This window comes from Prosopis cineraria, unplaced genomic scaffold (assembly GCF_029017545.1).
Source record: "Prosopis cineraria cultivar Desert tree isolate PC_DT_omini unplaced genomic scaffold, ASM2901754v1 PC7, whole genome shotgun sequence".
Lineage (NCBI taxonomy): Eukaryota > Viridiplantae > Streptophyta > Magnoliopsida > Fabales > Fabaceae > Prosopis > Prosopis cineraria.
The window spans coordinates 35760602-35783135 of NW_026555338.1; the positions used below are offsets into that span (position 1 = coordinate 35760602).

Here is a 22534-nt window from a genome sequence, read left to right on the forward strand (position 1 = left end):
GAGTAGCAAACTAGATATACAATCTATCCCTATTATGTAAAATTATATAGTTTGAATATTTTCTAAATTAAAATTATATTTTTTATATTTTTTATGATTTTTATAAATATACGCACGTTTGGAAAACATATCATATTGTATGTTTTTAAAAATAAAAATACTTATGTATTTGATATATATCTAGTATCTGCGTATCATAGTTGGGAGTCACCGTAGGCATCATAAGACTTGAATTTAGGAAACATGTTTGTGGATCGATTCCCCGCAAGTTCCAAAAATTTGTTCACTTCCGAAGCCACATTGACAAATTAATTTCTGGCGAATTCGTCCGAAACTTTTCGGCCAAAAAAAAAAAAAAAAGAATTCGCCACGAAACTACTTCTATATTTCGTATTAAAAGAGGGATTTGACTTTCTTCTTGCTTGTGAAATCTGATCTGCAAGAAAATATTTCCAAAATGTCTATGATCATCTATAATCAATCGTACTTATAAACTTTGTATAATATTTGAAAATAAATTATACTTTTTATGGATGTAATTAATTGAAAATTTTTGAAGGAAAGGTGTGGGAAGGTATCCCCTCCTTGAGAAATTTTGAAGGAAAGAGAAGCTAAAATAACTCTTACCCTCTCCTCATATTTCTCTCCTTTAAATTAGAGTTTTTTTGGAGAAGAGTTAATTTTTTGGCTATTTTTCCTTTGTTTAATTTTCAATATTTTAAGTATACTTATAATTAAAAAAAACTCTCCTCCATATCAGATTATGCTTTATTCCCAAACCTCAACTAACCTCATTAAATTTTTTTTAAAGTTACATTTCATCATATTTTATTATATATTTAGTTATTTATTTTTTATAAAAAATTATTATTATTATAATTATTGGTTTAATTTTTTTTTTTACATATTAACAATGTGACAGGATGAGAGTGAATTTTTAACAATCATGCAATTTAAATTAAGTTGCATAGTTATTTTCTACAAGAAAAATTAAAAAAAATTAAACTAATATATAAAAATATAATAGTAAATTAACTATTAACTTCCTTTTTCTCTCCTCTTAAGTCAAATAAAAGATTATTAAAAAATTCTTCCATCCCTTACAACACAATTAAATAAGGTAACATTAAAAAATTCTCCTCTTTTCTCCTCCCCTTCCCTCCATCACCTCTCTTACCCTTCCTCTCCCTCCCCTCAAACCAAACACATTCTAAAATAAAAAGATTTAATTTAAAAATTAAATAAAAATGGAGAGAGAAATATAAGCTCCCCTTTTAAATTAAAATTGCTGCCATCTTTTTCGCTTTACCTTAGGCGTCTTCGATCGTTTAGGAAATAATAAATATTCAATTGGAAGAAGCTTTGATCCCTTCTTTTGTACTGAAAGGAAAGTTTATTTGACGGTCATATAATAATACAGAAGCAATGATATTTAAAAAAAGGGGATTATCATTGACTTATTAATTATTTTGGTTATTAAGTATTTATGAATATTTATAATCGTTGATCATCATTTGTTGTTTCTTAAATTATTATTTTTAGGGCAGATTTCCGCGGATAAATTGACAAAATTTTGGTCCGCAATAGCATCACCATTATTTATTTAGGCGTCCATTTATTTTTGAGTATTTCATCCAACGTCACCCCAACCCTAACAGGGCATGCAACACGCCTTGTTCTCCAACTTGAAATTGAAATTTCATTTGTGTGACATCACAGCGTAGCCGGGGCTAAGTGGTTCATCACTTTTGTTGATAATATCACCCCATTATTATTACTATTTGGACGCCTACGTCGATACGGCCATTGTTTATTTTTTTAAATAATTGGCATGATGATCTATAATCAACGTTTAATTTAACTGCTTTTTTAATTAGTGTGTAAAAAAGTGGTTAGTACTTCTTACTAGGACTAAAATCAACTTCTCTTTTTACATTTGGCAGAGGAAAAGTGATCAACGTTTAATTTAACTGCTTTTTTTAATTAGTGCGTAAAAAAGTGGTTAGTACTTCTTAGTCGGACTAAAATCAACTTCTCTTTTTACACTTGGTAGAGGAAAAGTGGGTCGGAAAAGGTTCGAATGTTAGTGGGCCCAGCCCAAATGCATCATCGGTCACGTAACATGCGGACGAGATAGCATTTGCTGGATGCTACGTTGCTCTGCGTGTAGTGTATGGATCGCCAATTGGCCATGAAGCACTGTACGAGCACGACACACGCTCTTGCTGCTTCCGTCACCGACCCCAATTTTTCCCCCTTTCTTTACGGTAAATTAGGGGCCAGAGCCAATAAACTAGACCCAAAGGAAGAAATGAGCATGTAAGTGATGTTGCTAGTCCAAGTATTATATTCTTACGCTATTTATTCAGTGCGCTTTAATCCTCTCACACACTGTTTCTTCTGCTTTCACTCGCGAGATGGACATCGACTCCTCACACACCCCCAATTGGCTCTATGATTATGGCTTTGACGTCCCTGTCGCCGGAGCTGATTTGCCGGTCGTCTCTTCTGGCGGTTTCAACTGGGTGTCTCCTACTTTTCACGGTTCTTCCGATACGAGGTGGGTTTGTAATAGCATCTTTTTGACTTCCTGTTTGGTTTCCACGAACGCCCATGTAAGTGGGATTTTCCATGGCTACTGTAAATTCAAGGTTATCCCCCGTTGGCTTGTTGGTCTAGTCTTTCTCAAAATCCAAACTACTCTCTCGCATGATCAGTTCATACATTTTGTTGTTACAAAGTATCGTACTTTTCTGCTGCTTCCTTACTTCCAACAAGATACTATTGCAATAGGTAAATGAAGTGCCATGCTCTGTTGGTTTGGTGGTTGGTAGGTCGTTGGCATTTGAAAGAAAATCCAAAACTATGAATATACTTGTGGGGTGATTTTCTGTTTAGACCTCGGTAATCATTTATCTTGTGATTTGAAACATTTCAATGGTCTAAATTGGGTCAGTCCAAAAAAAAAATGTCAAAAATGAGAGAAGTTTTAATTACTTAGTTGTTAGGTTCTATGGACCATGCATGAAAATTGTGTTCGAACAAGATTTTCTTATTATTTTACGTTGTGATGGAAACATGTGAACTAGTTTTTCTCATCAACCTGCTGCTGCGACAATTTCTCATGGTTCTATTGGTTCCGGATTATGCAATTTTTATGGTGATTTTGGGTTCAACTGTCCAGCCAAAGTAGCATGTGTCCTATTTGTTCTATGAGAAATGGCGTGAATTTAGAAGATATCATCTTTAGACTGTGACTTTCTCCGAAAACATTTTTAATGAGAATATTTAGAAAATAGTGCACCATTTAAATTTTTAGGCACTTGTTACGCGCCCCCCCCCCCGGGGGGGGGGGGGAGATAACTATCCTAAGCCTTAGGGATAATGCTGTCCGTTGACTGCTGCAGCAACTATAGCAATATGACACGTTTTCTCCTTAAAGGACCATGCGAAGTATTTTCTGTCATACATCAGAAAAAATGGACCTGGATTCTGCAAAATTGAAGTAACATTCGTTGTACATGGAGTTTTTATTTGTGAATCGCAATGCGTTGGCAAAAAGGGCGTCATGTTTCATGAATAGTGCAGGTTGTTGAATGAAGAACATGAAAGATTTGCAAGGGGGGGTTGTAATATGTGACTTAGGAAGGGTTGGGTGTAGCAGTTGACTTTGACTATCGTATAGCAGCGTTTGTTGTTTATATTATGTTGTCCTCTTCATTGCTTCATATGTACAGCTTGGACCTGGATTACTCACTGGAGAATTCGACTTTCCTGGAAAGTGGCCCTTCAAAGCGGTAATGTCTTTCGTTTTTGGCTTTGTAAACAGGGTTTACTGTAGTGCTGTACCTTCACAATTTCTCAACTACACAGTACACTATAATGTGTTCAATTTTTTACTATTTAAAATGAATATCCTATTGCTTGCAAGCTCCAACTAGATCTTTATTTGATTAGATTTTTTGCATCCCTTAATATTGAAGAATGCATGGTTTATATGGAGGTGTGTCTTTAAGTGAAAAACCTTTTCATAAAGTGAATTTAAAAACGCACGCCTTTAATTACTAACGCCACCCAACTGGGATTAGACATAGGAAATGAAGACCATAAAGGAGCTGCTTTTCACAGAAGCAGAGCAGAGGATCAGAGAGACTATTAAGGATAACAAGAATCCCAATAAGATTATGCTCTGCTAGTGTACATCTCGAATCAGTGGCATTCCTGCTAGTTTTAATAGTTTACATGGAATCAAGAATTAGGAAGAAAAAAAAAAAGCGTGGGAGGGGTCTAAATGTTACTGATTTGTAAATTGTAACTCTTCAAGTATATGGAGATGATGGTGCAAATTATGCAAAAACTTGGTCACCTAATGTCAGGAAGGATGGAGTATATTTCTCTGTTGTTATTCTTTGTCTTCTGTCAGCTAATGAACCTAACCTGTAAATTTCGCCTCATTTGGATCCACGTGATATCTGGATACTGTTAGCAACACGTTGTCACATTGGCCTGCACATTTCTCAAGTAAATGCAGCATGTTTTTCCCCCCTTTCAGTTGATACATTATTTGTGGAATGAGCAGGTGCTTTAACTTGAGACATTTTATTAATGCGTCCTCTTGTCATTCTTCTGTCTATCTCTTGCTTCCGTTCTCTCTCCCTTTCTTTCTCCCTCTCAAACAAACACAAAATATTTTCTTATCCACTTGCTACTGTTATCTCAGGTTGAAGTCTGAATCATGTGCATCTGGCTCCAAGGCATGCCGTGAGAAACTTAGGAGGGATAGACTGAATGAGAGGCATGCTATTGTTCTGCATCTTGTCTGATTAAATTTTGTCTTCTAAATCTCATGTCTTGAATTTGGCATGATTTGAAGGTTCCTGGAATTGAGTTCTATCTTGGAGCCTGGTAAGCTGCCCAAGATGGATAAGACTGCTATATTAAGTGATGCAGTTCGAATGTTAACAGAATTACGAACTGAAGCCCAGAAGCTGAAGGAAACAAACGATGAATTGCTTGAAAAAATCAAGGAACTGAAGGTGAAAATATCAAAATTTCTTGGCGTAAATATTTGGAAATATGGGGATCCTTTCTGTTTGGGTGAATTAAATCTCTATTTCGTTTCAGGCAGAGAAGAACGAGCTTCGTGATGAAAAGAACAGGCTGAAGATGGATAAAGAAAAGCTGGAGCAACGGGTCAAAGGGATGAATGCACAGCCAACCTATCTTTCTCATCCTTCTGCTGCATTTAGTGCTCAAGGACAAACTGCCAGCCACAAGCTGATACCATTTGTTGGTTATCCTGGAATCGGCATGTGGCAGTTTTTGCCACCTGCTGCGGTTGATACATCTCGGGATCATCTGCTTCGCCCTCCTGTCGCTTAAAGTGGTTTGTTAGTTTCCATCACATTTGTGTCTGTGCACTTCACTATATCATGTCTGTGTCCAAGTTGTCAACTATGTCCAAGTGCGTTTCCTAAAGTTAGACGATGATATTGGTGGAAAGTCTACTGTGGAAACTGATTACATCCACGCTTGTCCGATCTAAACTATATAATAAGGGAGTGTTTTATGTCTTGGCTGTCATGCTTGAATGCTTCCTTGATTTTCCTGGTAGAATAAGCCAAATGGCGGATGCATTATAAGGCTATAACATCAAATTGAATCACTGACGAGATATCATTTTCTGTCAATTAATAAAGCGTGCACACCTCTCTGAAATTTTAACCACAGAAATAATGAAAGAAACAGAAAAGCTCACACACAAGTAGCTCAGTGGCAGTGGTAGACTTAGATCTATCCTATCTTTAGGAGGCTAAAAGCACCAATAGAAAGCTAGACACAATTGTAATGAAGGCCTGGAAGTTTCCTTTCTTTGCTGATGCAGTTGATGGGTCCAGTGACTTCTCAGTAGAAGGAATGACTGGGGAGAATGCAGGACTCTCTAGATGCGTGTCAAACAGCGGACTGGGTGCTGCCAGAACATATTCTGGAGATTCAGCTGCTGAATTGGTAAAATCTGGGGACTCAGCAGAGGGAGCAACAGGAATCATTGGGGAAGCCGCAGGTGAGGGAGATTCTGTTGGAGAGGTGGAAGAAGTTGCACCAGCAAGAGTGTCTATTTCAATCTTCATACCTTGGCCACAATGTCCTAATGTTGCACAGATGAAGTATCTCTTGCCTGGAGAAGTGAGAGGGATGGTTGTGTCGCCATCATTGTAGGACTGGATTGGGTTGGTTGTCTGACAGGAGTCATAGTCTGCCTTTGTAACTTCAACCACGTCATGGTTAGGTGGATACTGAAAAACTGCACACATATATGGGTAACAGTGTAAATACAAAACAAATTAAGATCTGTTTAATCAAAAGAAATTGTCTAAGAAATTTATAAAACCACTCCTGGTGGCGGAAGCATGCAGATGACTTACTGAGTTTGTCTCCCACTGAGAAGTTTTGGGATGATGCCCACTCTTGAAAGTTTGTATTTGTATCCCACCCGCCATTAGGTCCTCCAACAATGTGATTTGCTGCCATGGTGATTTCGATGATCATAGCTGCCACCAATGATACTCTGATTAAGGTTTCAAGGGCAGCCATAGTTGCTAACTGCTTGGATATGAGAAATGATTGGAAAGTGTAATGTTATGAGAAATGATTGGAAAGTGTAATGTTAAGAGATGTGATTGAATTGCGACCTCGTCCTCACGGTGGTAGAGTATATATAGAGCGAGGTCAAGGGGATCGTGCAGGGCCTTTAGAGGAATGATGATGGACGCTTGTGATTCAAATTCAATCATGGAGACATTGGAGTTGGTATGGTCATGCAAATGATACATTTTTTTAATAGGAATGCACTTGAATATTTTCCCCTGTCCGTCTTGAAACTCCTACAGGATTCCCTATCCCTTCCATTTTGCCTGTTTATCTAGGAAGGAGAAGGTGGCAGGGCTGTTGGTTGATTCAGATAGACAGTTTTTTTTTTTAAAAATGAAAATTAAGTAGTTGGATCGACGACAACTCAGGTTTTACCTTCTCATACATCTATATTTTGAGAATTGTTATTTTTTATTTGGGTCAACATGTGCTGTGAATTATTTAGATCATCAGTTCCACTACCAGAACTAAGCGGCCTCGACCACTGGCATTTTATAGTTAAAAAAAGGGCACTGGATTTTCAACAAATGTGTGAACAATCAAAATCTGCCAGCACAAGCTAGGAAAAATTCTTCATGACAGGGAGGAATCCACGTGACAGATTACTAAGGTGGGAGACCTATTCCGAGGCTCTACCGAACCGAGTGTCACACCTAATCCATGTGAGACTAATATTATTTTGTATGTACACATATATACTTGGTGAATATAAATGAAAATAATAATCAAAGGTCATATTTCATAATTAGCTAGCACATATATACCTGGTGAATATTATTTTGGTTGGACCCGAGGTCTAGCAACAGTACTGAAGGTGGTGAAAGCGTAATTTGAAGAGGTTGAGTTACTTCAAGATGGCGAATGAAGCCCCGGATTGAAGAGCCTGACGATAATTTCGTTCGGCTTCGGTTTGTGGGACTCTTCTTTAATGTAGCCCAAACCTATAGTCTGCTGAATTGACAAATGCCTTGTGTGGCCCATTCTTGGATTTCGGCCCAGCTAGAGGAAACTGCCCATCAATCACTGCAAGAGGGACCCAGGTCCTATTAACATATGAATGATTATTAATTAATGATACGCAAAACTTTCTGTTCAAGTTAAAAATTTGTCACAAAATCCGTCACCTCTATAATTGAGATTATGGGAGATGCTATTAGCAGACCAGATTAGAAATTTCACCTTTTTTGAAAACTTTAAATATTTAGCCTATAACTTCGATCCTTCTTATATGTATTTATTTTTTACGATCCGAATAAAAATAGCAACAATTACGGGTTAATTTTGTAAGGATTAACAGGGATAAAATTCAAAAACCAAGGATACAATTGAACAGAAATAAGCAAGTACACAAGCCGAACTAAATACAAAATAGGAAACAGTCTAATTGAATCAACCTAGGAGGTAAAGAAAATCAACCAGGGATGAAAAGATTTGGATAACGTCGTGCGTCAGCAAAAGCAAAATAGGAAAGAATGTAAATTAGAAATTTTCATTTATAATAAATAAAACTTAACAAATATACTTTCCAAATGAGGGTAAAAACGGTACGTGGCAGGCATGATGTGATTATGAGTTTCACGTATATAATATAAACATGCAGAAACCAAGCCTTCTCATCATCAGAAGCCAGAACTCATTACATAATTCATAAACCAGTTTATTTGAACACGTGAAGAGGAGGAAGAGGAGGAAGAGGAAGAAGAAGAAGAAGAGCTGCATTACCGGGAAAAGCTTGCACCCTCAGAAGGTGGATGATCAACTTGAAGAAGAGGAAGAAATGGTGAGGCGTGCAGGTAGCATTGCCACTAACTGGAGAGAACTTAGCGGTGAACATCATTGGAAGGATTTGCTCGACCCACTTGACATTGATCTTCGCAAGTACATAATACACTATGGAGAAATGGCTCAAGCTACTTATGATGCTTTTGTCTCTGACAAAACATCTAAATATGCAAGAAGGAGCCGTTATGGGAAAGGAGATTTCTTTTCCAAGGTGGGTTTGGAAAACGGGAATCCTTTCAAATACGAGGTAACGAAGTTCCTATATGCAACCTTAGAAATTGATATTCCTATGTTTGGTGATGTTGAAGAATCAAATTGGATAGGCTATGTTGCTGTGGCCACTGATGAAGGCAGAGCCGTGTTAGGGAGGAGGGACATTGTAATTGCTTGGAGAGGAACCGATCAAACCAAGGAATGGATTAAGGATTTTCAGTTTTCTCTGGGTGACGCTCCATATATTTTTGGTCATGAAGTTAATTGTAAAGTACACCAGGGTTTTTATTCCATTTATACAGCAAAAAACTCATCAGTCTTCAACAAAAATAGCGTCAGAACCCAGGTAAGAAAGATATATTTTAATTTATATGAACCTTTTTGGAAGGTGGTTGACAAATAGTTTCCAAGCATGATAAATTTGTTCTCTTTCAAGATTCTATATTTTAAATAGAGCTTGACTTTATTAATTTAAATTAAACTTTTGGGTTTTTAATCACTGTGCAGGTATTAACTGAGATTAGAAGACTCGTGAACAAATTTAAGGACGAAGAGATTAGCATAACAATAACTGGTCATAGTTTAGGCGCAGCACTTGCAACAGTAAATGCATTGGATATAGTGGCTAATCGCTTTAACATTCAAGGAGACGATGAATCTCAAAAAGCGTGTCTAGTCACAGCATTTGTATTTGCCAGTCCTCGAGTTGGAGATTCAAAATTTTGCAAGTTTTTCACTGCTCAAAAAGATCTTCGAACTCTGCGTATTCGGAATAAAGAAGATATTGTTCCAAGGCTGCCTCTCTTGCATTATGCAGAAGTGGGAGAAGAGTTAGAAATCGACATCATGAAATCCAACTTCTTGAAGCATCCGAGGGGCGTCAACTTCAAACTGTGGCATAATTTGGAGGCTTACTTGCATGGAGTAGCAGGAACACAAGGGAGGAAAGGAGGATTCAAATTAGAGGTCAAAAGGGATATTGCACTGGTTAACAAGAGCTTGGATGCTCTGAAGGACGAGTATCACATTCCCAAGTCTTGGAGAATAGACGAAAACAAAGGATTGGTACAACAGCCTGATGGTACTTGGAAGATGCAGCAACCTGATTCGGAGGATGATGATTTTTTATCAACTCTGTTGTAGATAAAGGACGTCACTGCTAGAATAGCATGTTTAATTTGGGTGTATATAAGGTCTCGGTCTGTAATTAAGGTTGATTAACTTTTGTTGATATTTTGATGAAAATGTTATTTTTGCGTGTCAATTACTTGTCAATGCCTAATTAATCAGTCCATTATCAGTCTTTTATTTTAATAATGGTGAGACAAGTTTCTCCTATGGGAGTAATCTTAATTAGTGTTAATGAATTAGAAGTAATTTTCTAATCTCCACAAAATCCGGAGCCCCTTCAAAATAACAAAGTGACATCGTCGTACCACTCAAGCTCATCAAAACACAGGTTTGCCTAAACAAAACTTCTTTTTTACCTGTCAACATATCAAGTACACACACACACACACACAGTAGACACGTTTTAGCGTGGGTCTCTTCTCAGAGAAAGGTTTGAAAAGGAGAGCCAGGACTGCAACAGAAAAGTGGCGGGAATGTTTAAGGAAGACATGCTGAATTAAAGAATATGATAGATGAGTTTGATTTGGTTTTTGTTTCTTTCCCTTTTTATTTAGCAGATGTGGAACGGGATATGGCAGAATGTATTTATACTTTATAGTGAAAAATAATAAAATGTGACCTTGTCTTTGAGGAAAAGTCAAAAAGGTTGACAGCTTCTTTTGACTATTCCTGGCAATGATGAGCAATGACCAGTGCTCAGTCAAGCCAGTAAAGCCAGAAATGTCAAAACCGGGCTGCTTCTCGCTGTTATTTCATTAAACGGATTTAATCAAAATCAGCGCTTCGTCCACCTCTCGACTAGCTTTTTGTATGTGATATTGTGATGTGAATATGGCACAATTATGACACAATTCGATTCAATTCAATTCGATGATAATTCTTTGCTCCATTTTGCAAGTAAGTTTGAAGCTTCCTGTATTATATATTGCGTGTAAAATTAATTTTAATTTACTTAGATGACGTCATCAGCCCAACAATAAAACATTATGGCAATTGACATTATATTGCCACTCCGGAGCATGATGATTCAAGAGGAGTTATCTCTAGGTTTGTCAAAAATGGGGAAAAAAAATGAAAATGTAGTTGGTTAATATTAATAATTTATTTCAAAGAAATAATAATCAACAGTGAACCAATAAAAACCTATGAAACATGAACTTGTTGGCCCAAGGAATATTTAAGAAGTGAGAACATAGCTAGGCGTTTAATGATTTCATAATAAAACACATATAAGGAAATATGATATCACATCTTAATCCAAAAGTTTGAGGTATTAGATTATATATATATATATATATATCTTTTTCACTTATATACTTCTTTTCAAGTTCAATTTTATTTAATATAGGACTCCTCTTCATATCAAATTAAGTTCACTCACACTTCATAATTCAACAAAAATAATGATAAACAAAATGCAAAACTAGCAACAATAGATTAATCCCAACAATCTCCGCAAAGCCCTATCATCATCATTGGATCTCATGCATAGCGTTTCCTCCAACCCATTCCATTTTTTCTGCCGTTATACTTATAATTCAAATATGCCGATGTAGTTAAGATTAGTGGATAAGAAAATAATTGATTGTTAAATATTGGAGAAAATTTTTAGTAATTTAATATTTCATCTGATATAATTATAAAGTATTCAAGTTCGATATCCACGTAAAGATTTTGAGATTTTTTCTAAATTAAGTGTAAAATCGCCCCATATTTGTTGACTAATTAGTAATTAACGACATTGGTTCTATATGAACTTAAAGTGATTGCAACTCTTCATTTCCATCTTGCGTGCGCCTTCTGTATTATAGGATAGGAATTGCTAAACTATGACTCCAGAGAGCTTCTAGAAAAGGCACTTATATATGCTAACTGTTGGAAGCTTGATAGCCAGCCAGAAATTTTGAATTTTATTTTAAAAAACTGTTGATTTTTAAACTTATTTTAGACTTTGTAAAATTAAACTGGGGACAAAAATTCACCTTCAGCTCTACGCCATTTTTTCTCTAGCCAACCATGGACTGATCTACTTACAAACAAAACATCCACTTACGAATTAAAGGACGCGTATGAGTCTATATATATGTTCTAATAAAATTAAGAAGAAAAGAGTTTTCCTTTTTCTTGTTATCGATACATGTGATGACGATAGATTTGTTCGGTCTGAAACACTTGCAAGTGTATACAACGTAAATATACGAATTTGCATAGCTAGTTGACCATAATTATTGCTGGCCAAATGGCACGAGCCCAAGAGGCGCATGGTCAAATATATTACAATAACCAAAATGTAAATTTCAGCGGGAATATGTTAGTATACTACAGAAAATATAGCATCCTTTGTTTTCACGGGGCAAGTTAGCATGTAATGTTGAAACTTTCGAGAATTACGTTGTCTACATCTCTAAGGTCTTGTTTACGAAGTTGCATTTATATACTGGTGATCCGATCATCATAAAAATGGAATTTTCACGAACAAATTAAAACAAGTATCAATGAAATAACGAACACATACATTTCATTGAACAACGATCTCATGTGCTACAAATACAAAGAGGATACGTAAGTTGTAGCTTGCAACTTGTGCATCATGATCAGCACAAGTTTATTATTGGTGTCATGACCATTGCTTTATATTTAGTATAGATCTAAAGATCTTTATTCCCAAGCAGGTTAAGCTGATCTACTGCTTGACAAATGGGTAAATCTCGTATCGGAAGTTACAGCTTCCCCCAACAACTCTGCCTCCTTGTTTTCCATCGCAACAATTTGGAAGTTCACTGATTGCATCGTCAAGACACTTCTTGCAATCATTGCCAGAAAGGTCTCTGGTGCACTGTGTCAACCCATAAAGAGTCTTCGATTCTCCAATCTTTACCTCTCCGGTTGCAAACATCTTAGGCTTCACAGAAGCCTGGTAGGCAAGCTGACTCAACAATTCCTTTGTCTTGTAATTGAAAGTGGCGGGATCACTGACGGTTTGCAAGTTCCACATGTAGAACTTGTTTGTTTCGTCAACTTGACCAAAGAAATCGGCGTCCAAATACTTGTACATGCACTTGTCATGCCATATGATGGCTCCTTTGTTGTATGGACACAGTTTGCGGATTTCACTGCTTGCCTCGGAAACACAGGTTCTGCAGTCCGAGGCAGAGACGTCACCACGACACAGGGAGAGGCCATATGCTGTTTGGCTCTGAAGTCTGCCAACAGAACCGAGACCGAAGCCAGTCGGAGGGGTTTTGTAGTTGAGAAGGGTTATGAGCCGTTTCAAGTTCAGTTCAAAAGGGCTATGGGCAGTGAAGTTTCCAGAGCTGGAACAGAAATGGAAGAGAGTAGTGTCAGCTCCAAAAGAAGTTCGGAGAAGGAGAGCAAAGCTGAGGAGGATAACAATGGAGGAGAGCTTTGAGGAAGACATTTTGGAAGGAATATGTAGATTGTGATGAATCAGTTTGGTTGTGTTTTGGTGATGATTGTGTGGTTCACAAAGCCGCTGTGTATTTATAGGCAAGATCCTTTAATCTTTCAGTGCGTATAAGAAAAATTTCTGTCTCACTATACTAATATTGATTTTTACCAGACAATGTCAAAAGGGGACTGCGTGCTTAATCGCGCCACTTGGTCAAACTCGTGCGTTTCAGAATAAATTAAGTACTATTATTTATTATAATTTTTTAATTTTATTCAAGGTTTCATTTCCTTAATTTTATAAAAATATATTTTCAACTCTTCAACCTAGTACTGTTAGTTTCATTTCAAAAAAATTTATATTAAACATTAAAATATTGACAAAATATTTTTTAATTTTGACATATTAAGTTTTGTTTTTTAAAATAATAATTATTGGCTCAAAAAAATAATCACTTGAAACCAGCAGTATGAAAATTAAAGGACTGAAAATATATTTTATAAAATTATGGGATCAAAATGAAACTTTAGATAAAGCTACAGGATCAAAACTATACCGTAGCCTATTCTATTATTTATTCTTTTTGATAAGTGGCTACTTATTTGAAAATATTATAATTGGTTAGGGTTAGGCAAAAATTATTAATTGAATGAAACCACTAATGGTGCAGTTTATGAGCACACCTTTTGTGGGGAGAAATTATAGGTTTATTTACTCCTTCTGGATTATACTATAGCGGCATTTTCTGAAAGCTTTACTAAATTCAAAATATATTATTTGTGTAATTTTTATAATTATTTTTTTCAACTATACTTCTAATTTATTTATTACTCTTTTTTAAAAAATACATTAAAATTTTAGTTATCATTATTAAAGTACTTGTATAAGGTATTTAATAAGAGTATAATTGAAAAGATATTTTTTAAAAAAAATTAAGGTTTCAACTAATTTTTTTTAGAATCATAAATTAACTATCAATGCTTATACTCTAGCCTGAAAGAGTAAGTTACAATCATGGATTTAAGAAGGAAAAAAAAAAAGATTTCTTTTCTATGGGTATACCTGCGCCGTAATTTTTAGGCGACCATGCATAATAATGTGTTTATAAAATATTCCGAGTCAATTACATGCATGAAATGTTAGTTCTAGAATACTTATGATTAGTCACAAAATGCGGCTCTTAATAATAGCACGAAAAAATATTGTTAGTTGTCTTTGAGTGTTTTTTTGGACTTCGACTACGTATGTTTGTAATTGTTTTTTTGGTGATGAATAAACTTTGGTTTTTTTGGTCAAAAAAATAATAGCCCGAAAAATAAAGCCTTACTAAATTATCAGCCGAACGTGTGGGGTTTGGTGACCATGGACGAATAAAACAGAGCAGGGAAGAGTCGTGATTAGTGACAGGTATTAGGCCCAATTACATCACTCTACGGTCTGTTTGCTTGCTAGGAAGAAAAAAAACTTTTTTAAAAAATAAAAATAAATATACAATAACCAATGGACGTTTGGTAGAGTTGATAAAGACTACTACCGGCATTTCTCAGGGTAAGGTTTGAATCCTGAAGAGTAACAGACGCGATAATTAACTTGACCTCAAAGAGTTCATCCCATCAATACCTTGCTACCACCGCAAGGTCTCCTCACGAGGGCTCTGAATTAGTTTGAGGCGAGCAATGAACTCAAGATATCTCAAAATATTGGATGATTTATGCCGAAAAAATATATACAATAAATAATCAAGATGTATAGAAGAGATTAGTCAACAATGTTTATGAAAGGATATGGGTAATTCAATCCCTGAAGTTGAGAGTTGTAATGCTTAAGATTTGTGGTGTAAGGTAAAGTAATTCTCACATTTGATATACTTCTTTCAGATCACAATATAATACATTTTTTAAAAGACTTATTTGATTCAAAATATAAGGTATTAGATAACTTTTATAATTATTTTTTCAACTACACCCCTAATTTATTTATTACTTTTTTTAAAAAAATATGATGCATTAAAATTTTAATTATTATTATCACAGTACTTATATGGGGTATTTAATGAGGGTAAAATTGAAAAGATGTAAATTTTTTAAAAATTAAAGTTTTAATTAATATTTTTTTAAAATCGTGAATTAGTTACTAATGCTTGATAAGAGAGTATTTATAAATCATTTCTATATATTTCACTAAAATAAAAAAACTTTAAAATTTATTAGTTCTGTTTAAAAATTTTAAAAGTTATAAACTTTATTCTTATTAAATATAAATATTTTAATAATATATTTTATTTCTTCAACATTTCATAAATGATAAAAGGAGAAAGTTGTGATGAAAATTTAATAATGTTACTTATAAATAGGATTAAAAAAATATTTTCTTCCTGTCTTATAAATATGATCAAAAATAATATTGAGTTTTTTTTTATATTTAACATGATAGATAGAATAAGTCAGTTCGTTTTTATTCTTATCTTCTTAATCTATTTCATTCCAACAAGCCACGGGATCAAAATTTGACAACTAAGGTTTCTATGATTTTATTACCAGTGATTATGATTTATTAATGGGCTTCGATCCCATTCCTTTTTGATAAAAAACAACAATTCTTTTCATTTTTTAACATTTCAGTACTACTAGTATATCCTTCGCCGGTCCTCCCATTAAAGACGTTGCGAGATTTAATCCCATCAAGCACTAGTCTCATTGGTTGGTCACAATTTCGTTCCACGTAAGCTCTTCAAAAGGTGTCGTGACGTTGGTTCTGATTCTTTGATCATAATCTCTGGTTTTTCTCCGCACATGATAATTCAAAATTTCACAACACTACTATCTCATAACAAATAACACTAATCAAAATATTCTCATAATTAAAAAAAATTTAATTCATAAATTCAACCAATACTTTTAAAAATACAAATTGCTTAATTGCTTAAATAGATTTCTAAAAATCTAAATGATGCAATCCTAACTAATCTAGAATTCCTAATGGATAGATCATATTCTTAATGGTATATTCTATCTTTTGAAACTAAACAAGATAAACTAATTTTTCTAAATTTTAATTTGAATTTAAAATAAGATAAAATAATTTTATAAATTTAAAAAAGAATATTCATTGAACTAATTAGACTCACAAGCTTGAGTATGTTCATTATGCCCTATATGTTAAGATTCTTTTTTGGGTCTTCTAGAATTTCACTTGCTTTTAAGACTTCTTGATCATGTAGGATATCCCTAATTAATGAATTTAATTATTCTTTTGTCCTCTTAATTTTGAATCTAATCATTAGTCCTCTAATACCCTACAACAAAATAAAAGTACTAAATATTGAATTTTGACTCCCTTGATGCCCATCATAAAGTGCTATATAAAGACAGTTAAATAATCTTTCCATATATGGGGTAGTTGCCCTCGTCAATAAAGTAAAGTTTTTAACTATTTTAGATAATATGAACCACTCATAATTATAAATTAGCCTATAATCACTTAATCAGATCATGCACAATGCTTTGAAGTCAATAAAATAAAAGGTTAAGGAGTAAAAATATTCTAAAAGTTTTCTAAAATAAGTAGCGGGTATCCCTAACTTTTAGTTAGCGGGTATCCCTAACTTTTAGTTAAGGCAATGTCATCCGGAAAGTGTGAAAAATGGAGCAACCTCGCCTTGTCATTAGTGAGACCGTCAGTTTGACCATAATTTTGACTTTTTTGTCGAATCACTCACCTCTTTCCCTTCTCTTTACTCGTCCACCCCCTAAACCCCCTGTACCATAGTTTCATATTCAAAAGGTAGGTTGTAACTCTCTCCATTGCAACCTCTGCTAATTCACTATCGAGATTAGCAACTGAAAAAATTTCCCACCTTCGAAATCATCCCCTTCTCTTCAACGTGCAAGGTCTAAAAATTTCATCCATTTCTCTTCTCCATTGTCGTCGCCTTAAACTCGTCGTCTGTCACAAAGAGCCTTATGCCATCATCGATGGGAAGTCACTATCTGTTGTTGCTCTGATCCATATCTAGCTAGTCGACCCGATTGCTTTGGACTAATGTCAGGTGGTACAACGCGAGCATCAAGTCATATTGGGTACGCTCTGACTTCAATCACAGCGTGTGCATGATGGTCATTTTGTCATTGCCGTCTAAGGCTAAACCCATGAGGGCACTGGCTAAATGTCCCTGTCATTCAACTTCAGAGCAAATCTGGTACTCAAGTTGCGTGTTCCAGCGATCTCATCCAACCAAGGAAGGTGGCTAGAGTGCGGGGCCAGATCTTTAGCTTCTGGGGTGCACAAGTGTTGTGCTTCTAGGTTTTCTGATTTTCAATTTCTAGGTTTTTAGTTCAATTTCAACGAAATATGGTTTTGATGCTTCAAGATTTTATGTTGTTTGGTTCAATCATTTCTAGATCTAAGGAAAAAAATCAAAGCAAAGTGTGAGGAAGAGTGGACTCAAAGTTGGCTAAAGAATCTTGACTTAGAGTGGTGATCAAAATGGGCTTTGCCTACTAGAGCAACCGCTCGATGATCTCGCCGTCGAACTTGTGGCCAAGCTCCTTGGTCAGCGGTTAGCTTCAAACTAGAGTGTGAATGGAAGAAGGAGAGAGATGAGAGTGAGGATGTTGTTTTTTTTTTTTTAATTTTTTATTTATCCATCTCAGTATGTCACATGTCCTATTTTTGGTCAAAGGAAGATTTTATTAGTCATCAACTAACTTTAGATCTAAGTCATTTAACGGCAGGGTGAGATTGTTTCATTTTTCATACTTTACATTACTCCAATTGAAAGGTAAGGATACTAACTACTTTTTAAAAAAAAAACTTTTGAAAAATTTTTGTCCCTCAACCCTAAAATGAATTTAGTGAATAGTTTTGTTATCAATCAACAAGAATGAAAGGTGTCATGCGAAGTGACGACAGCGCCTAGAATAAAGTCAACATGATTTTGTTATCATAAAAACAAAAAATTTGAAATCTTGTGGTAAACCAAAGGATTGGTAATTGACATTTGTTACCAATACTGTGAATCTCAATCGCCAGAAACAAAAGTTCTCATGCCACGAGGTAACTCTTTTAATTAAGGATCCAATTCATATCCCATGTACATAACAGTACAGGTTTTAAACCTTGCTAGTTTAAAAGAATTAAAAAAATCGTATGAAGTTAACAAAACCTCTTATAAATTATGAAAAACAATTTTTATAAATTTTTTTAGGATCCAAGTGTTTCAACATGAAAAATAACTTACAGACACTAAAGCAAGACTTTATAAATTTATGCAATACCTATTGCAATAACATTTTGGTCATCATTTTACAAGTCAAATTAATCATTACTAGCCAGCAATGCGAATTTGATGTCCTTAATATTAAGATATGGTTATCATTTGGTCCTCACGAGCAAGCTTCCCTCTTAAATTTAAGAATTTGCATGCCTTCCTTTTATAGATCTCGGGTCCAGACATCGCACAAAGCTCAAAATTGTATGATGCACTGACAGCTATATATAAGTATATATTTTGATAAATAATGATAATAAACATGACTAAGACTAAGAGTGCATATTTAATTTAAATTGTTTTTTTATAGCTTACGTACTTAAAACGCAAAGGGAGAGCCAGATCATTGTGGAACCGGGAATTATTTATTTATCTAGAAGAGGAAATGAGAATATAATTTAAATGAGTGATTTATAAAATGTGGTGTTGTTGGTCAATTTGTTACCCCTAGAGAAAAATCACACAAAGCTTTACTGGAGTAACCCGCCAACCGTCTTGGGTTCACGTAATGCGGCGACACATGATCAGAATAAAAATATCAGAATCACGCTGCCTTAACTAACAGCTACATTGCCGAATATTTACGCATGCTCTAAAAATAAACAAACGTTTGAGTACAAATAAAGCATTTTCACATGGTTTCTTATTCGTTCGTCATCTTTCTTTTCCCTGGCTTCTTTAATGACTTTAAACTTCAACTTTATACCTGTATCTGTAAAAATTCGAACTTTAGATTATAACCATCTCTCCGCAATGATGTCCTTTAACCCTGAGCATGCAACAAAAAAAAAAAAACGGTTTTTCGATATACTTCTGTTACGGTACATCAGTGCATATAGATCAATTCCTCGTCTTTCCAGTCTCTGATTGCAATCTCCATTAAATCACGAGGGCTAGACCGCAACACATCACAACATTGCCTTCTATGAGCCTGCAACTGAATACCAAAATTTTTAAGAAAATGACAATTCTCTGTCAAGTCATCTCGTCATTGTAGCTCTATCTATCTACATGTGATGACATAAAGAATACCTGTTTGACGTCAAGGTCGAGTTTATTCGTTAAAACTGTGATCTTTTCCAGTTTCCTGGGCGACGCTGCATCATAAGAGCAGTTTTGAAAGGATTTCTTATAACGGGTGATGATTCTGCCATCCTTACCAGAAGACACACTGTCAAAGTAGAAAATGGTGGGTCTTCTGCACGGATCGGGGTGAAGTTCTCTGGTGTTGAAAGTATATACTCCTGACAAAACATTTCTCCTATTCCACTGCCTGAACGTTGGTTGAACGTTCAGAGCATCTGGAAGAAACATGTGATTCGGGAACACCTGAACAGCATAGCCCCATGACACTGAAATCGTCCATGAAAACCACCTGTCATAACAAACTGTGCGCTGTAAAATCCTCTGGGAATCAACATTCACGGCTCTAAATAAATGATGCAGAGCTTGTTTTCTGGTCATGTTGGGAAATATCGGATCTGTGTGATCCAAATGATGCAAGGATAGCAAGGGAGTCACCGGATGTGCGGCCAATAGACCAAAGAGATTTCCCCGCAAATCAACCTGATTCGGTTCCATTCGCAAATGAAAAAAAAGAGGATTCATGAGAGGATAAAAGATGACCTTGTGGGGAAATAAATTAAAGTTTCCCAGCAAATCAAATGTGAAATAGAATTTCATACTTTCAGCATTTTCAATTGAATTCGTACCTGATGAAATCCGGGCTCCTTTGTTAAGCCCACGCCAAGCTCTGTGATGCAAGAGGAGACCCTCCCGTCACTTCCATAGAGATGGGGATATCTTTCTATACAAGAATCAAAAACCTTCGCTAAAACTTTTCCGAGAGAGGAACTGATTGCGAAGCCTGCTCCGCCAAAAGCCGTTCCAAAACCATACAAACGATTCTGTTCATAAATCTCGGAGTGGGTGCCGACATAGTACCAAAGCCGATGATCATATTTTGACAGTGTTTTGACCAAATTCTCGGGAAAGAAAATTGTGTCATCGTCCCCAAACACATACCACCTCACATTAGAATGATTCAGAGCCACAGTCTCTGCAACAACGCGTGCCACTCGAATTGCTGATCGGAGACCACCCCTGTAAGTGTAACGAAAACGAGAAGTATCTTGGGAGACGCAGAGAGGAAGGAGATCAGAAGTATCGTTGTTGGTACGGTGTTCAAGAGGAGGAAGGCTGTCAACGAACACACATCCTCTCGCTTGACCGGGTTTCCACCATAGCCTGACATTGTCCTTCCGCTCAGGCCATGAACGCATGGTGGCAGCGAGACCAAAAACGACATGATGGAGAGTGGTCGGCGCAGATACATATTCTGATGAAGAACGGACATCGACCAGATCACCAGTGCGTAGCAGTAGTATCGACACGAGTAGAAAAACAGCACAGAATGAAGAAGAGACTACTATGAAGCTGATCAGAGATTCGGGTTTGGTGGGGCCGAGGAAAACCCGCATATTTACCAGGGAAAAGGGATGAGCCTGTGCATAGAGGTTCAATATTTCTTGTAGATTGACAAAGTGGTGCTATTTGTAAGAAGGAGAGTAGAGTCAGAACTGTATAATTAAGAAAAAGCGCTTCCGGGAAATACAGGCTTCCACGTGGAGAGTTAGTAATGATCTTTCATTCTGGTCAAAAAAAGTTGGTCGATACCTCATCATGCATTACGGAGAACGCGAAAGAAATTCAGCTACTTGCTGACGGTAATAGAACGACGGGGGAAAGTCAAGCCAACCACTTCCATACGTTAGCTTGGATGAGGATCTTTTTTTTTTTTTAACCTAGGATGAAGATCTAATATTTGGATCTCCTGCACACACACACACACACACACATATATAAGTAATTTGATTATAATGTATTTGGAAAAGCATTAATTAATGTGTGTAAAAGAGTATGGACCTTAGACCCCCTTCAAAAAAAGAGGAGAAAAGAGTTGTCGTTTTCTCTTCAGCACAAAAAACTCTGCTGGTACACAATATAAGTATTTTAGTATGCAGAAATAAATAACGGCAGGTCTCAGGTAAACGTATAAATGATTAACTGTCTTAATTTGATAAAATTATTATAAGGAAGGTTCTCCTCTGGTTATAAATTGCATTAATGCAAATCGTTTAGCATTCAAGCTTTCGTGATGCAGTAACATTCTGCATTGATGATGCATGTTCTTATCCAGAGGAATTCGATCGTGAGAACAACTTGTATGTGATGATTTAACGGTTACTTCTGTTACGTATGTTTTCCTGTGCATGAGAAAAATAAAATTGGATCCTCTTAAGTCTTGAGCGTTTTACAACGTATAGTCAGAGAGAAATTCTAACAAAGTGGTGGGTTAATGACCATTATTTTAAACTAGTTTATTAATACGTCGTACATAACTACATACGTATATCAATAAGTAGTTACCATTAAAAATGCATGTCACTGGTGACTACTTACAAGTGCGGCCTCCGAACTCAGTCGAATGAATTAATCATGGCCTCTAAAAGAAAAAATGATTTTTTTTAAATGACAATTAGGGAGTGCATAAAAATATTAATTATAATTACAGATTTTAAATTATTAAATTTTAATAATAGACCATAGTCCTTACTTATATTTAAAAAAATGTGAATAGTCAATCAAAAAATTGACAAAATATATTTGAGATTATTTGCAATATCTATTGGGAATTTATGAAAATCAGTCATGAATCTCAATTTTTTATTATTAACATATGAATAAAAACTTAAGAAATCAATAAAATATACTTAGAATTATTTGTAACATTAGTTGAGAATTTACAAAGATCAATTATAAATTGTAAGTCAATCACTTATAATTTTTTATTGTTAATATATAAACAAATTGCTTGGGAATTTACAAAATACATTTGGGATAGAGCCGAAAAAATGAGCTGAGCTTGTCAAGCCTACTTGTTTAAACCCGTTTAATAAGAGGGCTGGGCTTACAATTAGAACCTTCAAAATGACAATCGATCTCAAAAGGGCTAGCCCGTTTAAGCCCTAATTTAAATGGGTTGGCCCTAACAGGCCGAGGGCCAGCCCGTTTAAGCC

At 35.5% G+C, this 22534-nt stretch overlaps 4 protein-coding genes and 1 pseudogene across 5 annotated transcripts; 2 read left to right on the forward strand and 3 right to left on the reverse strand.

Moving 5' to 3' along the window:
* The first annotated feature begins 2248 nt into the window (after positions 1–2248).
* Positions 2249–5583, forward strand: LOC129314849 (transcription factor ILR3-like). Of its 2 annotated transcripts, XM_054958290.1 has the most exons (5): positions 2273–2560; positions 3738–3797; positions 4721–4795; positions 4874–5036; positions 5125–5583. In XM_054958290.1, exons 1-5 carry the CDS (start codon positions 2418–2420, stop codon positions 5380–5382), a joined length of 699 nt encoding a protein of 232 aa, XP_054814265.1. In that variant the 5' UTR covers positions 2273–2417; the 3' UTR covers positions 5383–5583. The 2 variants fall into 2 exon arrangements, with proteins under 2 accessions (XP_054814267.1, XP_054814265.1); XM_054958292.1 differs by lacking the exon at positions 3738–3797 and having other exon boundaries at positions 2249–2560.
* Positions 5584–5632: 49 nt separating this feature from the next.
* Positions 5633–6693, reverse strand: LOC129314850 (uclacyanin 1-like). Its single transcript, XM_054958293.1, has 2 exons — positions 6426–6693; positions 5633–6304 (listed from the first exon to the last, which is right to left on the reverse strand). The coding sequence occupies exons 1-2, from the start codon at positions 6592–6594 to the stop codon at positions 5805–5807; spliced, it is 669 nt and encodes a 222-aa protein (XP_054814268.1). The 5' UTR covers positions 6595–6693; the 3' UTR covers positions 5633–5804.
* Positions 6694–7512: 819 nt separating this feature from the next.
* On the forward strand, positions 7513–9789 carry LOC129316798 (phospholipase A1-IIgamma-like; annotated as a pseudogene).
* A 2484-nt stretch (positions 9790–12273) lies between these two features.
* Positions 12274–13259, reverse strand: LOC129316421 (cysteine-rich repeat secretory protein 38-like). Its single transcript, XM_054960841.1, has one exon. The coding sequence runs from the start codon at positions 13193–13195 to the stop codon at positions 12461–12463; it is 735 nt and encodes a 244-aa protein (XP_054816816.1). The 5' UTR covers positions 13196–13259; the 3' UTR covers positions 12274–12460.
* Positions 13260–18821: 5562 nt separating this feature from the next.
* Positions 18822–20983, reverse strand: LOC129316415 (uncharacterized). The gene is made up of 3 exons (XM_054960834.1): positions 20168–20983; positions 19488–20021; positions 18822–19392 (listed from the first exon to the last, which is right to left on the reverse strand). Exons 1-3 carry the CDS (start codon positions 20933–20935, stop codon positions 19282–19284), a joined length of 1413 nt encoding a protein of 470 aa, XP_054816809.1. The 5' UTR covers positions 20936–20983; the 3' UTR covers positions 18822–19281.
* Positions 20984–22534: the final 1551 nt, after the last annotated feature.

Coding starts and splice junctions, on each gene's coding strand:
- LOC129314849 (XM_054958290.1), top strand. CDS start 2,418: ATGGACATCGACTCCTCACACACCCCCAATTGGCTCTATGATTATGGC. Junction 4,796..4,873: donor AGGGATAGACTGAATGAGAG/GCATGCTATTGT, acceptor CATGATTTGAAG/GTTCCTGGAATTGAGTTCTA. Junction 5,037..5,124: donor AAAAAATCAAGGAACTGAAG/GTGAAAATATCA, acceptor ATTTCGTTTCAG/GCAGAGAAGAACGAGCTTCG.
- LOC129314850 (XM_054958293.1), bottom strand. CDS start 6,594: ATGGCTGCCCTTGAAACCTTAATCAGAGTATCATTGGTGGCAGCTATG. Junction 6,305..6,425: donor CTCAGTGGGAGACAAACTCA/GTAAGTCATCTG, acceptor ATATGTGTGCAG/TTTTTCAGTATCCACCTAAC.
- LOC129316421 (XM_054960841.1), bottom strand. CDS start 13,195: ATGTCTTCCTCAAAGCTCTCCTCCATTGTTATCCTCCTCAGCTTTGCT.
- LOC129316415 (XM_054960834.1), bottom strand. CDS start 20,935: ATGCGGGTTTTCCTCGGCCCCACCAAACCCGAATCTCTGATCAGCTTC. Junction 20,022..20,167: donor AGGAGCCCGGATTTCATCAG/GTACGAATTCAA, acceptor GAACCGAATCAG/GTTGATTTGCGGGGAAATCT. Junction 19,393..19,487: donor TCGACCTTGACGTCAAACAG/GTATTCTTTATG, acceptor TTTGGTATTCAG/TTGCAGGCTCATAGAAGGCA.